At 40.6% G+C, this 20,966-nt stretch overlaps 1 protein-coding gene across 9 annotated transcripts in view; it reads left to right on the plus strand.

Moving 5' to 3' along the window:
• LOC138757128 (tyrosine-protein kinase JAK2-like) overlaps positions 1-20,966 on the plus strand; it is a 297,517-nt gene that overhangs the window by 150,555 nt on the left and 125,996 nt on the right. For 6 of the 9 annotated variants that reach the window (XM_069923956.1, XM_069923994.1, XM_069923978.1 and 3 more), the window contains one exon: positions 10,895-11,152. In XM_069923956.1, the coding sequence (XP_069780057.1) occupies positions 10,939-11,152 (214 nt within the window). In that variant the 5' untranslated portion in view covers positions 10,895-10,938. Of the gene's footprint in view, positions 1-10,894; positions 11,153-12,574; positions 12,652-13,205; positions 13,529-20,966 lie in introns of those variants that run through there. The other 3 variants (XM_069924004.1, XM_069924014.1, XM_069924017.1) reach the window with 3 other exon arrangements.

Below are 20,966 nucleotides of genomic sequence, written 5' to 3' on the forward strand. Positions count from 1 at the left end.
AGCATCAATGCCATATTACAAATGTACAAGATGTTGGTGAGACAGCACTTGGACTATTGTATGCAGTTCTCGACACTGAGCTCCAGTAAAGGTATCATTAAGCTGGAGATGGTGCACAAAAGGTTTATGGGAATATTGCTCAGACTGAAAGGCTTGAAATAAAAGGATAGGCTAGGACTTTTCATGAGTGGCATCAATTACATAAATGGAGAGCAGAGATTTAAAGTGAGAGCAGGAAGTTTTAAAAAGGGCCAAAGGGTCACCTTCTTCGCTGAGCAGCCAAAGGAAATGGTAGTAGCAAGAACAACTGTGATGTTTACAAGACATTCAATAAGGTACATAGATGGAAAAAGTTCAGAGGGATGTGGGATGAACACGGAAATAGGACTAGCATGGTTGACGTGGACAAGTTGAGCCAATGGGCTTGTTTCTGTGCTGTCGAACTCAAGATTTCTATTTCAAGGAAGAAGGGAGTTAAACATTTGTCAAGCTATTGAAGCTTATTCAATGTATCCCAAGCAGATAATCTGGCCAGTATTGTGGTGATATTTGTGGGGCTTTGGTGAATGTGAATTGACAGAATTCATTTCAGGTCCTGGAATCCTTCAGGGTCTGAGTTCTGAACACGGGTCTCAGACCTGAAATGCTTCCCTTTCCACAGAAGCTGCCCAACTTGCTGAATGGCTCCATCATTGGTTGATTTATTACAGATTTCTAGAATCTGTAATTTTGTTTTTGCTTTGCATTCCATAAAACACTTTGTGGTGTCCTGAAGAGGGCAGGACATATTTCATTAAGTAATGGAAGTATGAGGGTTCAGGTTTATTCTCTAATTTAATTCCCTATTTTTCTGTGTTGTAGTCATTTCCTTCCCCCCCCCCCCCCCGCTCCCCCACCCCAGGTTAAATTCACTTTCATAAGACCTGCTAACTGATATGTTAATATTTTTTTTATTTTTACAGATTTCACTTAAGAGTCTCAGCATAGCTTAAGGACCATCATCTCTCCAGGCACATTGCAGTCTTTGGGACTTTATATTGTATTTAACACATTTAGATGACACTCGTTTTCTCTCCATACGTGTAGCTGCACCTTTGTTTCAATTTATTTAACTTTTCTTTTATGTTTTCAACTGTCGGTTTTTAAAGTAATTGTTATACTTGACAACGTTAGTCTGCCCCCGATCACAGATACTTCCTCAGTTTTCTCCATTCCCACTCCTCAACTTAAAATAAATGTGCCTTTTCCCTTTTCCCTAACCAGTCCTGATCCCAAAATGCCATCTCTTTCTTTCCCCATAGAGTAAATGCTGCCTGACTGCTAAATTGCTTCTAACCATTTTTTTTTTCTGTTTCACATTTCAAACATCAGCATTTTCTTTCCTCCAAAAGTTATGCTAACCTTTTATTGAATCTTAGATTACCCGTGGTTGGGTTCAGGAAAATCTGTGCTGGCCTCTGTTGTTTAAAAAAAAGATGTATGGAAGTTGTGGAGAGGATACAAAAGAATAATAAGCGTAGGAGAAACTTTGAAATCATGGGATTAGAAGGTCAAACTTGCTATAATAAAGAGTATTTAAAGTGTAAGTGCTTTTAAGGGGAAATTAATCATATAAATGGGAAGAAGGATCAGTAGCCGAACCACCTCCCCCAAACAGAACAACAATAAGTATTATATAAAAAAATCATTTCAAGTATGAAATGCTTCCTCCAAATCTGATCATCATCAATACCAATATCAATCAACTGTTGAGATTCCAAAGAAGGAATAGACAGGATACTCAGGTGAAGCACCAACCACAGCATGGACCTTTTGACCAAATGGCATGGTTCTAATCCTTAAATCCCTTCTGTTGTAATACAGTTTCTATTTCAGGTTATTCTCTGAAATATGTCATTTTTTTTTTCCAGATCCTGTAGATGGTAACTGTATTGTTTGAGGAACTTTTTGAGAATCATCAACCAATTCTTTTTGTGTTTTCAAATTGTCTAAATTGCATTCAACGTGGATGTGTGGCGAACTATTCTATTGTCCAAATCAGTTGTCCAAGACAGTTGTATTTACTTAATGTTTCCAGTTTTGCAGAATGGTGCAATATCCAAAAATATGTATTATTTAGAAGTTGTATCAGAGAATGTCTACCATATATGCTTGAAAAATATTCTATCTTGTACGTGTTCAGATGTTATTTTTAAACCCTGGTACTTCTGGTGTGCAAACATAACTTTTAAGAGTAGTTATCTAATCAATTTGTCCTCTATAACTATTCAGACTCTTCATTATGAGTACCTTGTGCCCGCAGGAAAAGGGAATCTCAGGGTTGTATATCATGTCATCCACGTATTCTGACCATAAATCTGAATCTGGTGCAGCAGTTAGTGTACCCCATTCACAGCATCTTGCATGCTGTTTCTGTGACGTTTGCATGTTTCCTCCATTACCATGTAGGGTAGACAGGAATATAGATTTAAAATGGAGAATCAGCTGTGATTTCATTGAGGGCCAGGCAACCTTAAAAGGCCAAATGGCCTACTCCTGTTCCTGCATTAGATTGGTCGACAGTATAATTGTGATGGGGAAAGAAGGAATATGCAATAAACATTCATAGCAGGAGAGGTTTTTTTTAACTTAGTGATAAAATCATATTGCATTCTCATAGCTTATTAAACATTTGGCATTGCTACCAACAAAAGTCAGCACAGAAACTGCCCCTTAGCCCATCAAAATCTCATGAACCATTGAGCACCCATTTGAATGTTTCCATTTTGTTCTTGACCTAAATTTGCTGTAACATGTAGCTTGGTGGTGCAGCAGTAATGTTGCCGCATCACACCTGTGGTGTTTAATCTTGACCTCATACTATCTGTGTGGAGTTTGCATGTTCTCTCTGTGACTGAGCAATGAGCTGCTAGAGGAACTCACCATGTCAAGTCACATCCATGGGTAGTCTTGATAAACAGTCCCAACCTGAAACATTGACTGACCATTTCTACCCACGGATGTTGCCTCACCCGCTGAGGTCCTCCGGTAACTCATTATTTGTGCAAGGTGTCATGCCCTGATTGTGAACCTGGCAGTGTACTGAAAATCTGTGCCAACTAACTAGCCAGAGTATTCACAGACATTTTCAACCTCTCATGCTGCAGTCAGAGGTTCCACCTGCTTCAGAAGGGCACCAATCATCCCAGTGCCCAAGAAGAGGAGTGTGAGCTGCTTTAACAACTATTGCCTATTACCACTAACATCTATTGTGATGAAATGCTTTTAGAGGTTGGTCATGGACAAAATTAACATGTACCTAAGCAAAGGACTGGAGATTATCAATCTCACTCTTTTAGTGACGACGCTGAAGCTCTTACATTTGCTAATTCTTTACCTGATAATAAGCAGGTGCAAAGTCAAGAAAGGTTTCCTCAACAATCTGTCTTGGTTCCGAAGAGGAAAAATAGAGAGCGAGAGATGGAATCTCAACAGTTGATTGATATTGCTATTGATGATGATCAGATTTGGAGGAAGCATTTCATACTTGAAATGATTTTTTTAATATAATACTTATTGTTGTTCTTTTTGTGGGAGATGGTTCAGCTACTGATCCTTCTAAAGTCATCAGCCACTTTGTGGCATTGGTCACTCCTGTACAATTGAGGGGGTAATAATGCTTACAGTATTTTTTTTGTTTGGGTTTTTTTTAATGGGCTTTCTCTTTTCTTTGAGGTGATCTTTGCCCTTGTTTGTGTTGTTGCCATTGGAAAGTGGTTCACCATTACTGGTGGAGTGTTTATTGATGCGTCTTAATGGCTAATTTAAATTTTGCAACTTTTAATGTTAATGGGCTTAATAATCCAATTAAGAGAAAATGGTATTGGTGTATATTTAAAAAATTGAAGGTTGATGTTGCCTTTTTGCAAGAGGCACATTTGACTGAAAAGGAGCATCAGAAATTAAAGAGAGATTGGGTTGGGCAAGTTATAGCGTCTTCTTTTAATTCAAAAGCAAGAAGTGTGGCTATTTTGATTAATAAAAAGTTATCTTTTAAATTGGAATCAGTTATTGAGTCAGTTGGTATGCTTTTGATTGTTCATTTTAAATTTTTTTGTGAGTGTTGGACTTTAATGAATATTCATGCTCCTAATATCGATGATGAGGAATTTATGTTGGATTCTTTCCTTAATTTAAATAAGACATATGATAAAATTATGGTAAGAGGTGATTTTAATTGTTGTTTGGATCCATTATTAGATAAATCTCCAAAATCGGTAATTAGAACCAAAATGGCCAAACAGTTAATGAGGTTAATGAAAGATATGAATTTCATAGATATATGGAGAAGGTTAAATCTTAAAGAGAAAGAATTTTTGTTTTATTCATTCCGTAATGATTCTTATTCCAGAATAGATCTATTGTTAGTATCAGCACAATTACGAGGCCGGGTTTTGAAGGCTGAATATAAGAGTAGGATTTTGTTTGATCATTCTTTGATATTATTAACATGTACTGGTTCAGAGAGAATTGAGAATGTTTATCGTTGGAGATGTAATCCTTTACTGTTGAAAAATGCTAAATTTTATAAATCTATAAGGGATCAAATACAGTTTTTGTTAAATAAATATAGATTCAGTTGAGAGTAAATTTGTTTTATGGGATGCCTTAAAAGCTTATTTAAGGGGACAAGTCATTGGTTATAGTTGGACAAGCGGGGCCGGTTTGTCATGAGTATGTGCACTGCCACATACTGTCAAAATTAAGAAACAACATGGCTCAAGTTAGTAGATTGGAGGATGAAATAGAAATTTTGGAAAAGGATTTACAACAAAATTCTACGAAAATTAAGGAAGTACATTTAGTTAATATGAAATTATGAAATAATTCTTTGCAAACTTATAAATTTGAGAAATTATTACAGAGAACTAGAGAGAGAAATTATGAATTGGGCAAAAGAACTCTAATTATTAGCTTGGCAGTTAAAAACGGAACAAGCTTCTTGAACAATAAATGCTAATAGATATGATTCAATTATTACATATAAACCTCAGGAAATCAATGATGTGTTTTGTAAATTTTATGAAAAATTGCATACTTCTGAAGTATTGCAAGGTGAAGCCAAAATTGATAATTTTAAAAATCTGATTTGGATTTACCTTTTTAGAATGATAAGGATATTAAGGATTTGGATGCTTCCTTTACTGTTAAAGAAGTAAAAGATGCACTTTGATCTATGCCCAGTGGGAAATGTCCAGGAGATGATGATTTTACTTCTCAATTTTATAAAGAATTTCAGGATTTATTAATTCCCTTATTGATGGATGTATTGAAACAGGCATCAGAGGTTTGTTCCTTTCCTGATTCCTTTTCTAAAGCAATTATTACAGTTATTCTTAAGAAAGATAGGGACCCATTAAAAGCAGGGTCTTATAGACCTATTTCTTTATTGAATGTTGATTATAAAATTGTGGCAAAGGTTCTAGCTAATAGGTTAGCTAAATATTTACCAGATTTAATTCATGTAGATCAAACCAGTTTTATTAAAAATTGATATTCAGCAGATAATATTGTAAAGTTGATTTTTTTAATTAATGTTTCTCGGGAGCAATCTAACCAACCGATCATTATTTCTCTCGATGCAGAAAACGCCTTTGATAAAGTAGAATGGATTTTTTTTTAAATTTAAAGTTTTGGAGAAATTCCACTTTGGGCCTTTTTTTATTGGTTGGATTAAGGCCTTATATAGAAGTCCTTCTGTTAGAGTTGTGACAAATGGACAGGTATCTTCACCATTTATGTTAACTAGATTGACTAGGCAAGGCTACCCTTTGTCACGAGCGCTATTTGCATTGGTTATTGAACCTTTGGCTCAGATGATTGGACAAGAGAGAAATATTGAAGGTATTAAGGTGAAATCTGATGAAATTCAAATAAATTTGTGTGCAAATAATGTTTTGATATATTTAACACAACCTTTGAAATCCTTGACAAGTCTGCATGATAGATTGGAACAGTATGACGAAATATCAGATTATAAAATTAATTGGGAAAAGAGTGAGATTATGCCTTTAGCTGAAATGGATTATTCTTCATGTAGGCATATTATGAAATTTAAATGGTCAGAGCAGGTTAAGTATTTAGGTATTAAGAAAGATGGTAATTATAATCAATTATACGAATTAAATTACCTGTGTTTATTGTCTAAAATTAAATATCATTTGAATCGGTGGAAAGATTTACCTATTACATTAATAGGACGTGTTAATTGTATTAAAATGAATATTTTTCCTCCAATTCAATATCTTTCAATCTATTCCTTGTAAGACTTAAATGTTTTGGCGAGGAGGTTTTTATGGAAAGATAAAATGGTAAAGGTATCATTACAGAAATTAACTTGGAAGTATGCACTAAGAGGTTTGCAACTTCCTAATTTTCAAAATTATTATGAATCAGTACAGTTGAAATTCATTAATAGGATATTTGAAGTGGATAAACCTTTGATATGGGCTAATAGTGAATTATCTCAGATTGGTGAGAAGAAGATGGATCAGTTTATTTATAAATGGAATCTTCAATTATTAAGTAACTATAATTCACTTATGTTGAATGGATTTATGGTATATTAAAAAAAATGAAATTATAGGTTCTAGCTAATAGGTTAGCTAAATATTTACTAGATTTAATTCACGTAGATCAAACGGGTTTTATTAAAAATTGATATTCAGGAGATAATATTGTAAAGTTGATTTTTTTAATTAATGTTTCTTGGGAGCAATCTAAACAACCAAGGTAAAATTTCGGGTAAAACCAATTTGTTTCAAAATAAGCTTTTTCCTTTTTCACTTAATAATCAGCTTTTGAAGTTGTGGGATCAAAAAGGTATTAAGTTGGTAGAAGATTGTTATGAAGCAGGATATTTTATTTAATTTCAAAGAATGAAAGAGAAATATGATATATCTTCGAATATTCTTTTTTCTTATTAACAAATTAAAGTCTTATTGTTGGATAATTTTGGGCATATATTATGGTTACCTAGACGGTCTAAATTTGAAATTTTAATTACTGAGGGTGGCAAGAAAGGATTTATATCTGAGATGTACGCTTTATTATGGAATAAAATGCTTAAGCCTGATGTTCATAAAACTAGATTAAAATGGGAAAAAGATTTGGCTGTATCTATTTCTCAGGATGATTGGATGAATTTATGTAAGGATAGTATGACTAAAATTGTAAATGCAAGGCATTGATTGGTTCATTATAATTTTCTTCATCAATTATATTTAACTCCAGAGAAATTAAGGAAATATATGTTTATCTTGGTTTTGTGATTTAGACGTCAAAAGGAAGTTGGCTCCTTTTTACATTCTACTTTGCTATGTGAGATGGTGAAACCTTGTTGGAATAGATTTAAGGAACTTTTAGAAGTTATTTTTAAATTGAAGGTTCCACTTGATCCTTTAGTATTTTTGTTGGGTTATATTAAGAGATTGAGTTTGCAGTTAAAACTAAATAAATTTCACATTGCTTTTTTGAGATTGGTCTTAGCTGTGGCTAGAAAATGTTTGGGAATTACTTGGAAAAATAAGACTAATTTGAGTATTCAGAGATGGTATTTGGAAATGAGATCTTGTATTCCATTGGAAAAGATAACATATAATTTACGTAATGATTATTCCTTTTTTTTGTTAAAACTTGGAGCCCGTATTTAGATTATATGGGATTGAATTATTAATCTCCTTTCTACACATTGATGGTGTTATTCCGAACCATGGGCAACTGATTGATGAGTTTTATGTTATGCGATCTCCTCTTTCTTTCTTTTTTGGGGGTATATTAGAGGGAGGCGGGGAGGGATGGTGGGTTAGGGTGGGGGTGAGGGGGTATGACTTACATAAAAATATCATGTATGTATTCTGTTTTTTTTTTGCTGTATTTTTTATTGTATGGTTTATCATGATTAATCACATTTTCAAAAAAAGTTCTTATTAGATTAATATACATATTTCACTATAAAATATAATTGAATATTTATGCTATCTGGAAGATGTCTTCCGAGCTAACATGAAGGAAAGATGGACTGCAATGGGATCATAGTCTGTAATTAAATAATAAAATTAGCAACACTATCAAATTTCTGTTTACCACTAACTGAAAAGGTTGCATTGAAGTTCAAAGATGTTACCATTGTAGCTGTGATTATAGGTTGGATAACCTGGTTTAATGGAATAGAAGAAACTGTATAAATTAAAATGAGTCTAGATAGAATAAATAGGGAGGATGTTTTTCCCATAGCAGAAAGGTCCAAAACCATGGACCATAGATATAATTGTTGGTGGAAAGATTATATGGGGAGATGAGTAAAATATTTCCTCCTGGAGATTTTGGGGGTCCAGAATTCAAGGCTAGTGGAGGCAGAAACCTTCAATATATTGAGACAGCATTTGGATGTATCTTAAAAGGGTTGAATATTAGAATCAGGCCAGAGCTAATAACCATTTGGCTAGGACACAATGCAACAAATGGCTTTTTACTATATCGTAATTTATCTGGGTTTATGAAGTATTCGTCATAGTCACCAAGCTGTCTGAGCATTCACTCTGAGGATTGGGAGAATGTGCTACTTGTGACTACAAGGAACATTTAAGCAAATAGCAAAGGTCTTTAATAGGAAATTCTAGGAGAGCACCAGTGAGAGGAAGGAACAGAAGGAAATGAGGATGGTTTTAGATGGAGGAGGGTGGGAGGAAGTTTGTGTAGGCTGGCCAGCCAGGAGTTTCGCTATATTTTTTGCACAACTAATCAGTGCATGGGATGTTCTCAGAAAAATACTTGAACTTCAGTTGTCAAGAGTTGGATGAAACACCAGATTAATATGTTAGTACATTTTTCTGCTTTTTATGATTGACTATTGGAAAGATCTCATCTAAGAAGTCAGTGGCTAAGCCATTCCCAGGAGGATGGGCATGTGGCTTGTGGAGTGATGAAAAATGTAACATTATATCTTAGTGAGGGGAAGTTCTTGAGAGCCTTGGTGAGTAGATGCTGATTGAACTTTATTCAGCTATAGCCCCTTTTACACTTGCAAGTGATCCCAGGAATCAAACACCAATCAGCCTTTAAAGTGTCTAGTGTAAAAGCAAAATCAGCTCAACACTGGCATCAGATGACCTCATCTCATGCCAGGGATTGACGATTTAGTACAATTCCCAGCAACAGGGTTCTAATCCCACGCTGTCTAGTTTGTATGTTCTCCCTGTGTCTGCATGGGTTTCCTCCGGGGGCTCCAGTTTCCTCCTACCCTTCAAAAACATACTGTGGTGTAGGTCAATGGGGTGTAAATTGGGTGGCACGGACTTGTAGGGCCTAATTGGCCTGTTACAGTGTTGTATGTCTGAAAAATGTAATAAGATTAAATAAATTAAAATTAAAAATGCGGCCCGTCTAGTCTGCTTAATCCTTTGCCAAAAATTGCAGCTGATCTTCATGTCTGCATTCCTGTCCAATACCCACATCCCGGAGTCTCTAGATGCCCAAAGATCCATCTCTGTCAGCGGCAGTATTCACAGTTGGAGAATTTCCTATCTCTGAACAAAGACCAAGGCCCCTGTCAGCTCATACTGCACTATGATTGATTAATATTCATTCAATTTTGCAGAAGGTAGGACAAGTTCAACCATTTTCTCAAAATGGAAAGACTCTGCTTGTAATTGGAACAAAGTTACAATTGATATCTGAAACCAGTCCCTGGGTAAAGCTTGGTGAACAATGGCCAAGGAAGGGACCTGTTATTCTTCTGGTAACTGTTGCTTTAAAAGTAGTCATAAGCCCCTTTCACACTTGCATCCCACTAAATTAGCTGTTCAGTGTCCCGGGATAGGAATGGGGATTTGGCTTTTCATACTTGACCACTCCTAACTGGGACAGTGAATGCTTTCACACTTGCAAGGAGCCATCCCCAGGATTAGGACTCTTCTATCTTCTATTGGTGATGTCATGACGCGTCGAGTGATGGTGAACCTGCTCTAAATCCTGATCAATCTATTATGATCTTATATTTGAACAAAATTAGTCATGCATAATTATAACATAATTAATCTTTATGTACTGCACAGTATGAGCCTTTCAGCTCCTGTCTTGTTGGGCTGACCTATATAAACCTTTATAAGGGACCTTGGGAAAGTGCGAGCAATAAATAGTAATAGCGGACAATTTTTAAACAAAGTGGGAAAGTTGGTAGCGCTATCGCATACAATTTAAAAATAATCTAGACAAGGCGGGTGGGTGTATTTTTAATTTTAATTTAATTTAATTTTTCAGACATACAACACTGTAACAGGCCAATTCGGCCCTACAAGTCCAATCCACCCAATTTACACCCCATTAACCTACACCCCAGTATGTTTCTGGAAGGGTAGGAGGATACTGGAGCCTCCGGAGGAAACCCATGCAGACACAGGGAGAACATACAAACGAGACAGTGTGGGATTTGAACCCTGTTCTGGTCATCATTTCTTATGCTGTAAAGGCCTTGTGCTAACCGCTATGCCAACATTCTATAGCTTACTCCTGCTCCTATTTTCTTATCTTCTGATGAAAGGATGTATTGTTTTAGTTCTAGCCTAATCCTGACTAATAGAAGGAAGGAATATGCAGTGAACATGCATGATGAGAAAGTTCTTTCAAAGTAAAAGTAGTCTTAAGTGTGAAGTGTGAAAGAGAATTGATCTTGAATGTCTGGGTTCCCATAGGTCTGGAGAGGGTCAGCTATCCATTACAGAATTCAGCCAGTCATTATCAGCAGATCTTTTATTGCTAGGTTTGGCCAGTGCCAGAAAGTCTTACTGCGGGTATACTTTGGGATTGTGGTCTTCCACCATTGCTTCTGATTTGCCATTTTGCTTTTGGTTTACAGTTGTGAAGTGAGAAGGAAACATTGCCCCCGCCCGCTACAAAACGATGGCCTGCATCACAGTCACTGATGTGGATTCCGGAACGAGCCCCCTCCAAAATGGAGACCTTCATCAAGACCCACAAGTGCCAAAGCAGACTGGAACAGGGCTGAAGGTTAACTTTTATCCTATCCTTGGCAAACCTGAGAACAACTGCTTAACCTTTCCACTGGGGGAATATGTTGCAGAAGAGATCTGTGTGGCTGCTGCCAAAGCCTGCAGTGAGTATTCCTCTGATGTATGCTACTACATTGGATTGGGTTTCTTTAATTTGGCATTATAAACTTGCTAGTGTCCCTCAAAAATTCCCAGTGGTGGGGTGGGGGAAGGAATTCATTTTAATGTTCATAATGTTCCATTATCAACACTTGTGGTCGAGAAAGACAACTTGCAATTCAGCACTAGTTAGCATACTTCAGTACAAGTGAGCATTATCTATGGATATAGAATGAAATGCAGGAGAATGGTCATGTTATTGTGTAATATGGTTGCAGGTCTGCCACGATAAATACTGCTGCAGTACTGATGGGTACAAGTATATTATGAAACAGACAGATTTGGTGGCAACATGTCTGACACTGCTTAACATTGAGGTAGAGATGGACATAGGTCCATCATTTTATAGTACTGGTGCATGATACTTGCGGCAGTGTGTCTGTTGAGCATTGTGTTGATAAGTACATTATTGTTACAACACTGGGGCATAATACAAGGGTGTGTGTCAATGTACCATTAGGGTAAGTGCTGGTGGGCACAGGTCTGTCATCATATAACATTGGATATATTTCTAATGAGGACATAGCTATCTCTTTCACTTTATAACATAGGGTACAGGGATGGGTCTGTCACTTGTAGCACAGATGAATTTCATAGAAAGGCAAAGGTCTCTTGTAGGAATTAACGGTTAGTGCATTGAGCTTTATTAAAGATTTGTTGCAGGCATATTGAGCTGCAAGATGTTTTATTTAACAAGCTTGTCCTAGCTTCCCTCCTTGAATTGCAGACAGGAACATGAAGCATTCCCAGGTGAAGGTGCAGCACAGTTCAGTGGTTGAAACATGAAAGTCTGTGATTGTAGTCAAAACACACTGAACTCTGCCCATCTTTTCAGCATCCATGGGAGAGAAAGATTTATTGCCGACATTTCAGGCCTGAGCCCTTCTTCAAGGAATAAGCAGAATGAGCCAGAAGACCAGCTGAGTACCACCAGCATTTTGGTGTGTCTTTACCACAGTTTAGTGGTTATTAAGGATGAATGGGTGGGGAGTGTGGTGTGGTGGCGGATATTCTCTGCGGGTATTGCACCTCAGACACCACAGCATCCAGATGACCCTTGGCTCTTGATTTGACCTTTCAAATAAAACCCTGTCCTCTCATCCATTGGCAGGAACATCAAGTGCTTTGGAATTGACTTTGGGAGATAAGGGCAGGCAAAGTTTAACTGCACTACGGCCTCCTCTCAGCTCCTATGAGCTGGGTTCCATCTTGCTGGAAGCACTCAGGCAGCAGAGAAACACATTTGATGTTTCAGATCGATAGCCTTTCATCAGTTCTAAAATGTTGATTCTTTTTATTTATTCATCTTGAATTAAAGAGTACTCTCTACATCATCTGTTCTACCAGAAATGCTGAAAGACATTGAAATGTTGGCAAAGTGAAATGTAAAGCATTGGCATTATGCTGAATTGAGCAGCGAGTGGAGCATCAACTGGGGTAGCAGGTAGGTGGTGAAGGAGTGGGTAGAAGACAGTGAACAGGGCAGTGTGAACTCTGATCTTGGTGGCTTTGATTGTAACTCAGAATAACAGTATGTGGTAATGTGCAGTGAAACGAATAAAAAAATACTCATTGAAAGTCACTGGCAATGCTGAGATCCATTGTCCATCCCAAGTGGCTCTGAAGCTGGCTAAAAATCAGCTACCTTGGTGGGCCTGGAGTTCTACTTGGCCAGACTGCTTAAGCTTGGATGATTTTCTCCCATGAAGAATATTAGTGAATATGACTGGTTTTTATAGAAACAATCTGGTGGAGAAACATGGAGAGTTGAGCAGCATCTATGGAGAGAAAGCAATTGTTAATATTTCAGGTTGAGACCTTGAATTGGGACTGTGAGTGGAAAGGGAAGATGGCCAGTATAAAGAGGGTTTTTGTGAGAATTCATTTGTTTATTATTTCTAAGATTAGCATTAGTTTTATAAATCTTGATTAATTTAAATTCCTTAACCTGAAGAGAATGGCCTGAACTAACCACAGCCAATCTGATCCTGATCCTAGCCAACCACAGCCAGTCTGAAACTGATTCAAGCCAATCCATACCAATTGGAATCAACAACTGATCATCTAAACGTAATGTCAGCCAGTCCAAATTCAACCCATGTTGATCACAAGCAATGCAAGGCCACCACAGAGACATAGGCTCTACACAAAGCCATGGAACACCTGAGGCTCAAAGACACATAAATCAGCATTCTCTTTATCGACTACTGTTTGGCATTCAACACCATCATCGCCTCAAAACTAATCAGCAAACTCCAAGACCTGGGCCTCAATATCCCATTGTGCAAGTAGATCCTCCAGATGCGAATCAGTGAAGATCAGTAAGAACATGTTTAGACTCCTAAACATCAAACTCAATTAGAAACTCATTTAAGAACTTACTTTACAAATTTTTTTTTTTAACTGAATATTTATTTTTATGTATTTGCACAGTCTGTTTGTTTACATTTCTTTCTTTGTATATGTATCTTTACTTGAGTATAGTTTTTTTTGCACTATGGATAAGTAGAAATTTTGCCTGGCCCGCTGTGAAAACCATCTCAGGGTTGTGTGTGATGTCATGTAGGTACTCTGACAATAAATCTGAACTTTGAGCTTTAGATTTAGATCTCCAGCAGGAGTTGATGTGAACCAAATTCAGCTAGAGTGAATCTAAAATTGATCTGCATCCACCACAGCCAATCAAAGCTCAATAGAAAACAACCAAGGACATTCTAACCCTGACAAGAACCAGCCACAGCTAATCCAACCAATCCAAATCCAACCAGAGTTTACTTCAACCAATCCAAAAGTAACCATCCTGGCCATGGCTATGCTGACCCATGTCCAGCGAATTCGAAGTTGTGGTTACCAGATGAACATAGGAAAGCAGCCCACCCCAACAATTTATACATGCCCACTCGGTGCTGAACTGCACACCCCTGTTTGCACCCTCGGGTCCTCAGTGTAATAGTGTGTTCATCTATGAGGTGTTGCATTTACCAGTATTTGTAAAGTCCTCCACAATAACATTATAATGAGTTAGCAGATTCTGCTCTGAGCCAAGCCCAGTGCTTTAAGTTATTCCAGAGCTCGACTCATCCTGCTCCTGGATGGGTCTGCCAGGGTTTTTCCTTCATTTTCTTTATAGGGTCTCCATCAATGGTTCCTGAGTGATTATTTTTACTAATGCGTTCCTCTGTCATCTCCATCACCCACCAATGTCATGTCACTCTTTTTCCTGTCCCTACCTGATCACCTTCTCAGTGATGCCACCTCTGATGTTTATTTCCACCAACTTTTTTGTTCCCTAGCCATGATTTTTTTGCATTCCTTGCCAAATGATCATCATAATAGACTATCCCTCACCTTTTGGCCATAATATTCCCAACAAATTAGAGCACATCGAGTTACACCACACATTAACAGGCCTTTCAACCCCCACAAGGTTATCTACCTAATATTGTCCATTTGTTTGTGTTTAACCCATGTGTCTGTCAAAAATGTCTTCTAAATATTGCAATTGAAATTGCCTCTATCCTTCCCTCTGGCCGCTTTTCCAAATACTCATTGGTCTCTGTGTGAAGGAAGTGCTCCTCAAGTCACATTTGCCTCACTGTCCCTCCATTAACCTCCCACTATCTCAGATTGTGATCCAATTAACAAGATGCCTCTGCCACTTTTTAAACATCACTACTGGGGGCCAAAATTGATACAGGTCATCCACATACCACCAGTTTAATGAGCCTTTTTCCAGATGTATAGTTTTATCACCAGTCCTGACGCTGCAATTTTGGTTGAAATGCCCAACAAAATCCACCACAGAAACAAGCAATTTTATACGAAGACACAGACTTGAAAATCAAGTCAAGTTTATTGTCATCTGATTGCTCAAGTACAACCCAACGAAACAGCATTCTCCAGTCCTCAGTGCAAAACCCGCCGACACTCAACCAGACATAACACACATGCAGATACAGCTGAAAGGTGCTGTGAGCTGGGTGGAAGGAGTCCTCACTGACTTTGCACGTCCTCTTCAGACAACGATCCTGGTAGATCACGTTGATGGGGGGAAAGGGAGACTTCAGTGAGCCTCTCTGCCACGCTTGACGAAGGTGATAGACTGCTGCTGTGATTGTCCCTGAAGTTTTTTCTTGTATCTACTGAGCTAAAATTATCAGATTGGTTTGAATCCAGGCCAGAATTCCAGCTGAAAAAAAACAGCGAGGATTTTTGTCAGTTGTGAAGAATGCATAAATATCTCAACTGACTACCTCCGTGCTTAAAGACACTGTTGAATGTTGACAATTTATGAGTCCCCTGGAGTCTCCTCTTTATTTCCATTTTTAGGGTATGAGTTTGAAGAGCTGAGCCTGAAGAGCTTAAATGCCAGCTCTTTGCCCCAAGCCTTGAAGTCTGTAAGTTTGTTCCTTGATCTTCTGCAAGATCTTTCTAAATTCAGTGCTAATATATTTGGCAAAAAGTTTTCCCTCATGGGGACAGAATACAGAGATTTGATAATATCATCAGGTATTGGTGACTTTCTGTTTGGGAGTTCTCTGTTCTTGTTTTCAGTCTTTCCAGTTATCATCCCAGGCCAACCAAACTTTACCTCCCCAATGGAGTATAGAATGCATGGAAAACTTTTTAATCCAAGAGTCAATGAGTTAAACAGGTCCTTTTAACTTAAATCATCCATGCCGGCCATGTTGCCAACCTGAGTGAGCCCCGTTAGCCTGCTTTCGGCTCATAACCTTCTGAACTTTTCCGAGCCATGTACCTATCTAAACATCTCCTAAACATTGTAATTGTACTTGCCCCCATCACTTCCGCTAGCAGCTCATTCCACCAACCCTCACCCTCTATGAAAATGATGTGCCTCAAGTCCCCTTTAAATTTTCCCCTCTCGGGTTAAATCTGTGACTTTCTCCATTCACCTTATTTATATTCCTCATGATTTTATATGCCTCATATGTTCACCACTTAGCCTCCTGTTCTCCAACCAAAAAACCTCAGCCTGTCCAATCTCTTCTTGTAACTCAAGCACTTCAAGCCCAGTGCATTTGTTTAGTTCTACAACATAGCACAGGCCCTTTGGCCAACCAAACTGGCATTCTGGGCTAATTACATTAGCTTGGATATGCCTACATATTTGTGAATCTTTTTGGCACCCTCTCCATCTTAGTGACATCCTTCCCATAGCTAGACTTGAAGTTGAAACATGATGTGCAGACTCTTGTATGCAGTTCCCTAACCAAATGCCTTATTCACCAAGCTGTCAGCTTTTGTTACCACTTTTAGGAAACCATGTGCTTGTACCATGAGTTCTCTCTGTTTTACAGTATTCTCTTGGACCCTGTTATTTACTGTGCAAGTTCTGTCCTAGTTTAACTTCCTAAAAATACAACACACCTTGCACTTGTTGAAGTTTCATTCTTTAGCCCTCTTTCCCAGTTGAGCTTGTTCCTGTGTAGACTTAGATAACCTGAGATAATCTTGTTAAATTTGCATGATCCTCCATATTACAATTTTGGTGGATTATGCAAATTTGTCAACAATGCCAACTATATTCTCATCCAAATTGTTAACATAGACGTTGAACAACAATAGATGCAGAACCATTCTTTGCAGGATGTCACCAGTTACCTGTCCCCAATCTGTAAAACAACCCTCCACTACCACCCTCTAACTCCTGCTACTAAGCCAATTTTGTATTTAATTGGCTAGCTCACACCTTCCGGAACAACCTACCACGCAAGACTTTGTCAAAGCCTTTCCTAAAGTCCATGTAAGCAATGTCAACTGCCTTGCCTTTGTCAATCCTCTTGATCACCTCTTCTAGACACAAATAACTTTGTAAGACATAATTTACCACATGAATAGCCACGTTGACTATCTCCAATGCTGGTAGGTCTTGTCACCTCCAGTGACTTTCCCATCAATAATGTTATGCTCTCTGACCTGTAGTTCCCTAGCATTTCTTAAATAAAGGCACGACATTAGCACCCTCCAGCCTTCTGTAGCTAATGATGATACAAATTTCTCTGTCAGAACCCCAGCAGTTTCTTCCTCGGCTTTCTGTAAAGTCCAGGGATGCATTCGGTCAGGTCCTGGGAATTTATCCACCTTTTTACACTTTAAAGCCATCAATACCTCCTTTTGTAACATGGATATTTTTCAGGACATCACTATTCTCTTCCTGAAATTCCTTAGCTTCCATTGCTTTCTCCATAATAAATGCAAATGAGAAATATTCATTTAAGACCTTGCTCACCTCCTGTGTATCCACACACATATATGACCACACTGATTCTCTCCCTTGTTACCATTCTGATCTTAATGTGCATATGATATATTTTAGGATTCTCCTTTACCTTATCTGCCAAAGGCATCTCATGCTGTCTTTTTGCCTTTATGATTTCCCTCTTAAATGTACTTCTCCATCCCTGAAATTCCTCAAGGATTTCCTTGGTCTGAGCTGCCCATATCTGATAAATGCCCACTTTTTCCTGACCAGAATCTCCCTATCCCCCAAGATTTATAATATTGGCTTTCATTTCAGCAAGAACATGCTGACCCTGAACTTTCCTTACCTAATTTTTAAATTTCCCACTTTCCGAACATCCCTTTGGCTGCAAACATCCTCTCCCAATCATTCATTGTAAGTTCCTGTCTAATGCATACAAAATTAGCCTTGGCCCAATTTTGGACTTTAATTTTCCACTGTGGCAGTGAGAGCAATGGAAGAAACAGTCACCACGTTGAGGGTCGTTAACGGCTGTTTTTGTTCAAATTCAGCCCACCTCTTTAAGGGCAGCATGAGCTCAGTCACCTGGTGCATTGCAACATCATAATCGCTGCCCAGGGTGCGCGCTGGAAGGGATGCTGGAGTCAGAGAGAAACCTCTGACGACGCCATTTCCCCATGGCTGCCCTGCCACGTGGCAATTCAAGCGGGGCCAGTTCGCCATGAGGATGTGGGCTGCCACACAACCCCCCCCCCCAGAGCCAGCTATGTGTCCTGTCGCTTTGGCGGCCAACCCCGGCGCTTAAGTGCGGCCATCTGCACTGGCTGTGATAAGTCCAGATGGGCCACCTTCAGGCAGTCCACCGTAAAAAGTTTCTCTCTCTTGGCGTCAGAATCTGGGCCAAAAAACTCACCCGGCAGGGAAAGTGGTGTGCCATAGACCATATCCGCTGCTGAAGCCTGCAGGTCCTCCTTGGATGCCGTACTAATCCCGAGGAGGACCCAGGGTAGTTCGTCTGCCCAGTCTCGTCCAGAGAGCCTGGCCATAAACAAAGCCTTCAGGTGCCTGTGGAACCTCTCCACCAACCCATTGGACTGTGAGTGATATGCTGTGGTATGGTGGAGCTTGACCCCAGGAGCTTCGCCATCTGAGTCCACAGGGCAGATGTGAACTGCACCCCTCTGTCGCTAGTGATGTGCTCCGGGACTCCGAAACAGGCGATCCGTAACAGGTGATCCATTGGATGACTAGAGTCCTGGCGTACGTCTCTGCGGAGGCCTCCTTAATCGGGACGGCCTCTGGTCACCTTGTGACCCATTCCACCACCGTGAGGAGTTAATGAGCCTCCTTGGACACTGGCAAGGGACTGATGACTTCAACGTGGATGTGTTGGAATCTGCGAACTGGTGAGTCAAAGTTCTGGGTGGGGGCTCGAGTGTGTCGCTGGACCTTGGAGGGTCTGGCACCTTGTACAGTTCCTGGCTAGTTCTGCCACCTCCTTCTTTAGCCCCTGCCACATAAACCGCTCCGCCACCATCCGCACGGTTGTCTTTACCGCTGGATGAGTGAGGTCGTGGATCAGACTGCAGACCTTCGCCCTCCAGTGCAGTGGGACCACTCGGTGTGGCGTGCCTGTTGAGACGTCGCAGAGCAATGTGTCCATGCTGCTGGGCACTCTGACATCCTTGAGTTTGAGGCCCGAGGTGGCAGTCTGCAAGGCCTGCATCTCCGCATCATTCTTCTGTGCCTGAGCCAGTTGCTCGTAATTCAGGCCGGGCACGAGAGTGTTGATGGCTGGATGGGAGAGTGTTGATGCCAGCCCTGTGTTGGATGTCGATTGTGAACTCAGACACGTACGAGAGGTGGCGCTGCTGTCTGGTGGATCACAGATCCTTGGCCATCGCCAGTGCTTGAGTGAGGGGTTTGTGATCCATGATGGCTATGAACGGCCTGCCCTCGAGGAAGTAGCGGAAATGGCGGATGGCCAAATACAGCTCCAGGAGCTCCCGGTCGAATACGCTGAATTTGAGCTCCGGCAGGCACAGTTGCTTGCTGAAAAAGGCCAGCGGGTGCCATTGCCCATTGAGCCACTGTTCCAGAACCCCCCCCACCCCCCCAACTGCTGTAGCTGAGGCATCCTCGGTGAGCGCCGTGTGTGCCTCCGGCCGTGGGTGCACCAGCAGCATGGCACTGGCTAGAGCCTCCTTTATCATGATGAAAGCCCTGTCTGCCTCCTCTGACCACGATAAAGAATTTTCTTTGGTGGCCATGAGGTGAACGATGGGTGCATGGTGCGCACGGCTCCGGGGATGAAATGATGGTAAAAGTTCACCATCCCCACGAACTCTTGGAGGCCTTTCAGTGTGGAGGGTTTGGGGAAATCATTCAACAGCTGCTATCTTCTCCGGCGACGATGCTGCTGAAATGGTGTTACCCAGAAACTGGAGGGACTCCTTGCCAAACTGACATTTGACCGCATTGACCGTGAGGCCAAAGTCCGCCAGCTAGGCAAAGAGTGTGCAGAGGTGGGCTTTGTGTTCGTTGCGATTGCGACTGGCAATGAGAATATCGTCCAGGTAAATGAACGTAAAGTTCTGGTCTTTTCCAAATGCGTCCATGAGGCGCTGAAACATTTGGGCAGTATTCTTTAGACTGAAGGGCATAAGTAGGAACTCGAAGAGGCTGAAAGGGATGATAATGGCCGTCTTACCGTCGTCATCTGGATGCACTGGGATCTCATGGTATCCCGCATGAAGTCCACTTTGGAGAAGACTCATGTGCTATGGAGGTTGGCGAAAAAGTCCTGTATGTGGGGCACCAGGTACCTGTCGGGGGTGGTTGCATCGTTCAACTGAAGGTAGTCTCCGCATGGTCTCCAGCCCCGGGTGATTTTGGGACCATGTGGAGCGGCGATGCCCAGGCGCTGTCCGAGCGCTGGATGATTCCCAGTTCCTGGAGTCTGGAGAACTCCTCCTTTGCCTGCTGGAGCTTTTCGGGCAGCAGCCGTCTGGGTCCAGGGTGCAGCTGGGGGCCCTGTGTGGCGGTGTGGTGGAAGACCCCATGCTGGGGCAGGCCAGCGTTGAACCGTGGGTCTAAGATGGCGGGGACTTTGTGGAGGATCTCATCAAACTCGTCCCTGGTGGTGGCTACGGTGGCGATTTCAGGCCTGTGTGCTTCTGCTGTGTCCTGTCGGGTGGAGTGAAACGTTCGGGTGTTGACCAGCCTTTTGCCCTTCATGTCAACCAGAAGGCCATGAGCTCTGAGGAAGTCGGCCCCTAACAGCGCGGTGCCCATGGAGGCTAGGACAAACTTCCAGTGGAACTTCTCCTTCTTGATCTGAATTTGTGCCCTGCAGGTGCCATAGGTCCTGATGGTGGAATCGTTGACCGCCAGCAGGGTTGGACCTCGAGATCGGGTGCGAGTCTCTAATGCTATGGGGGGGAAGGACACTGAGCTCAGCCCCTGTGTCTACCAGGAATCGATGGCTGGTGGATCTGTCCGTCACATGAAGGAGGCTGTTTGTGTGGCCAGCC

The sequence above is a fragment of the Narcine bancroftii genome, chromosome 1 (assembly GCF_036971445.1).
Source record: "Narcine bancroftii isolate sNarBan1 chromosome 1, sNarBan1.hap1, whole genome shotgun sequence".
Classification (NCBI taxonomy): Eukaryota; Metazoa; Chordata; class Chondrichthyes; order Torpediniformes; family Narcinidae; genus Narcine; species Narcine bancroftii.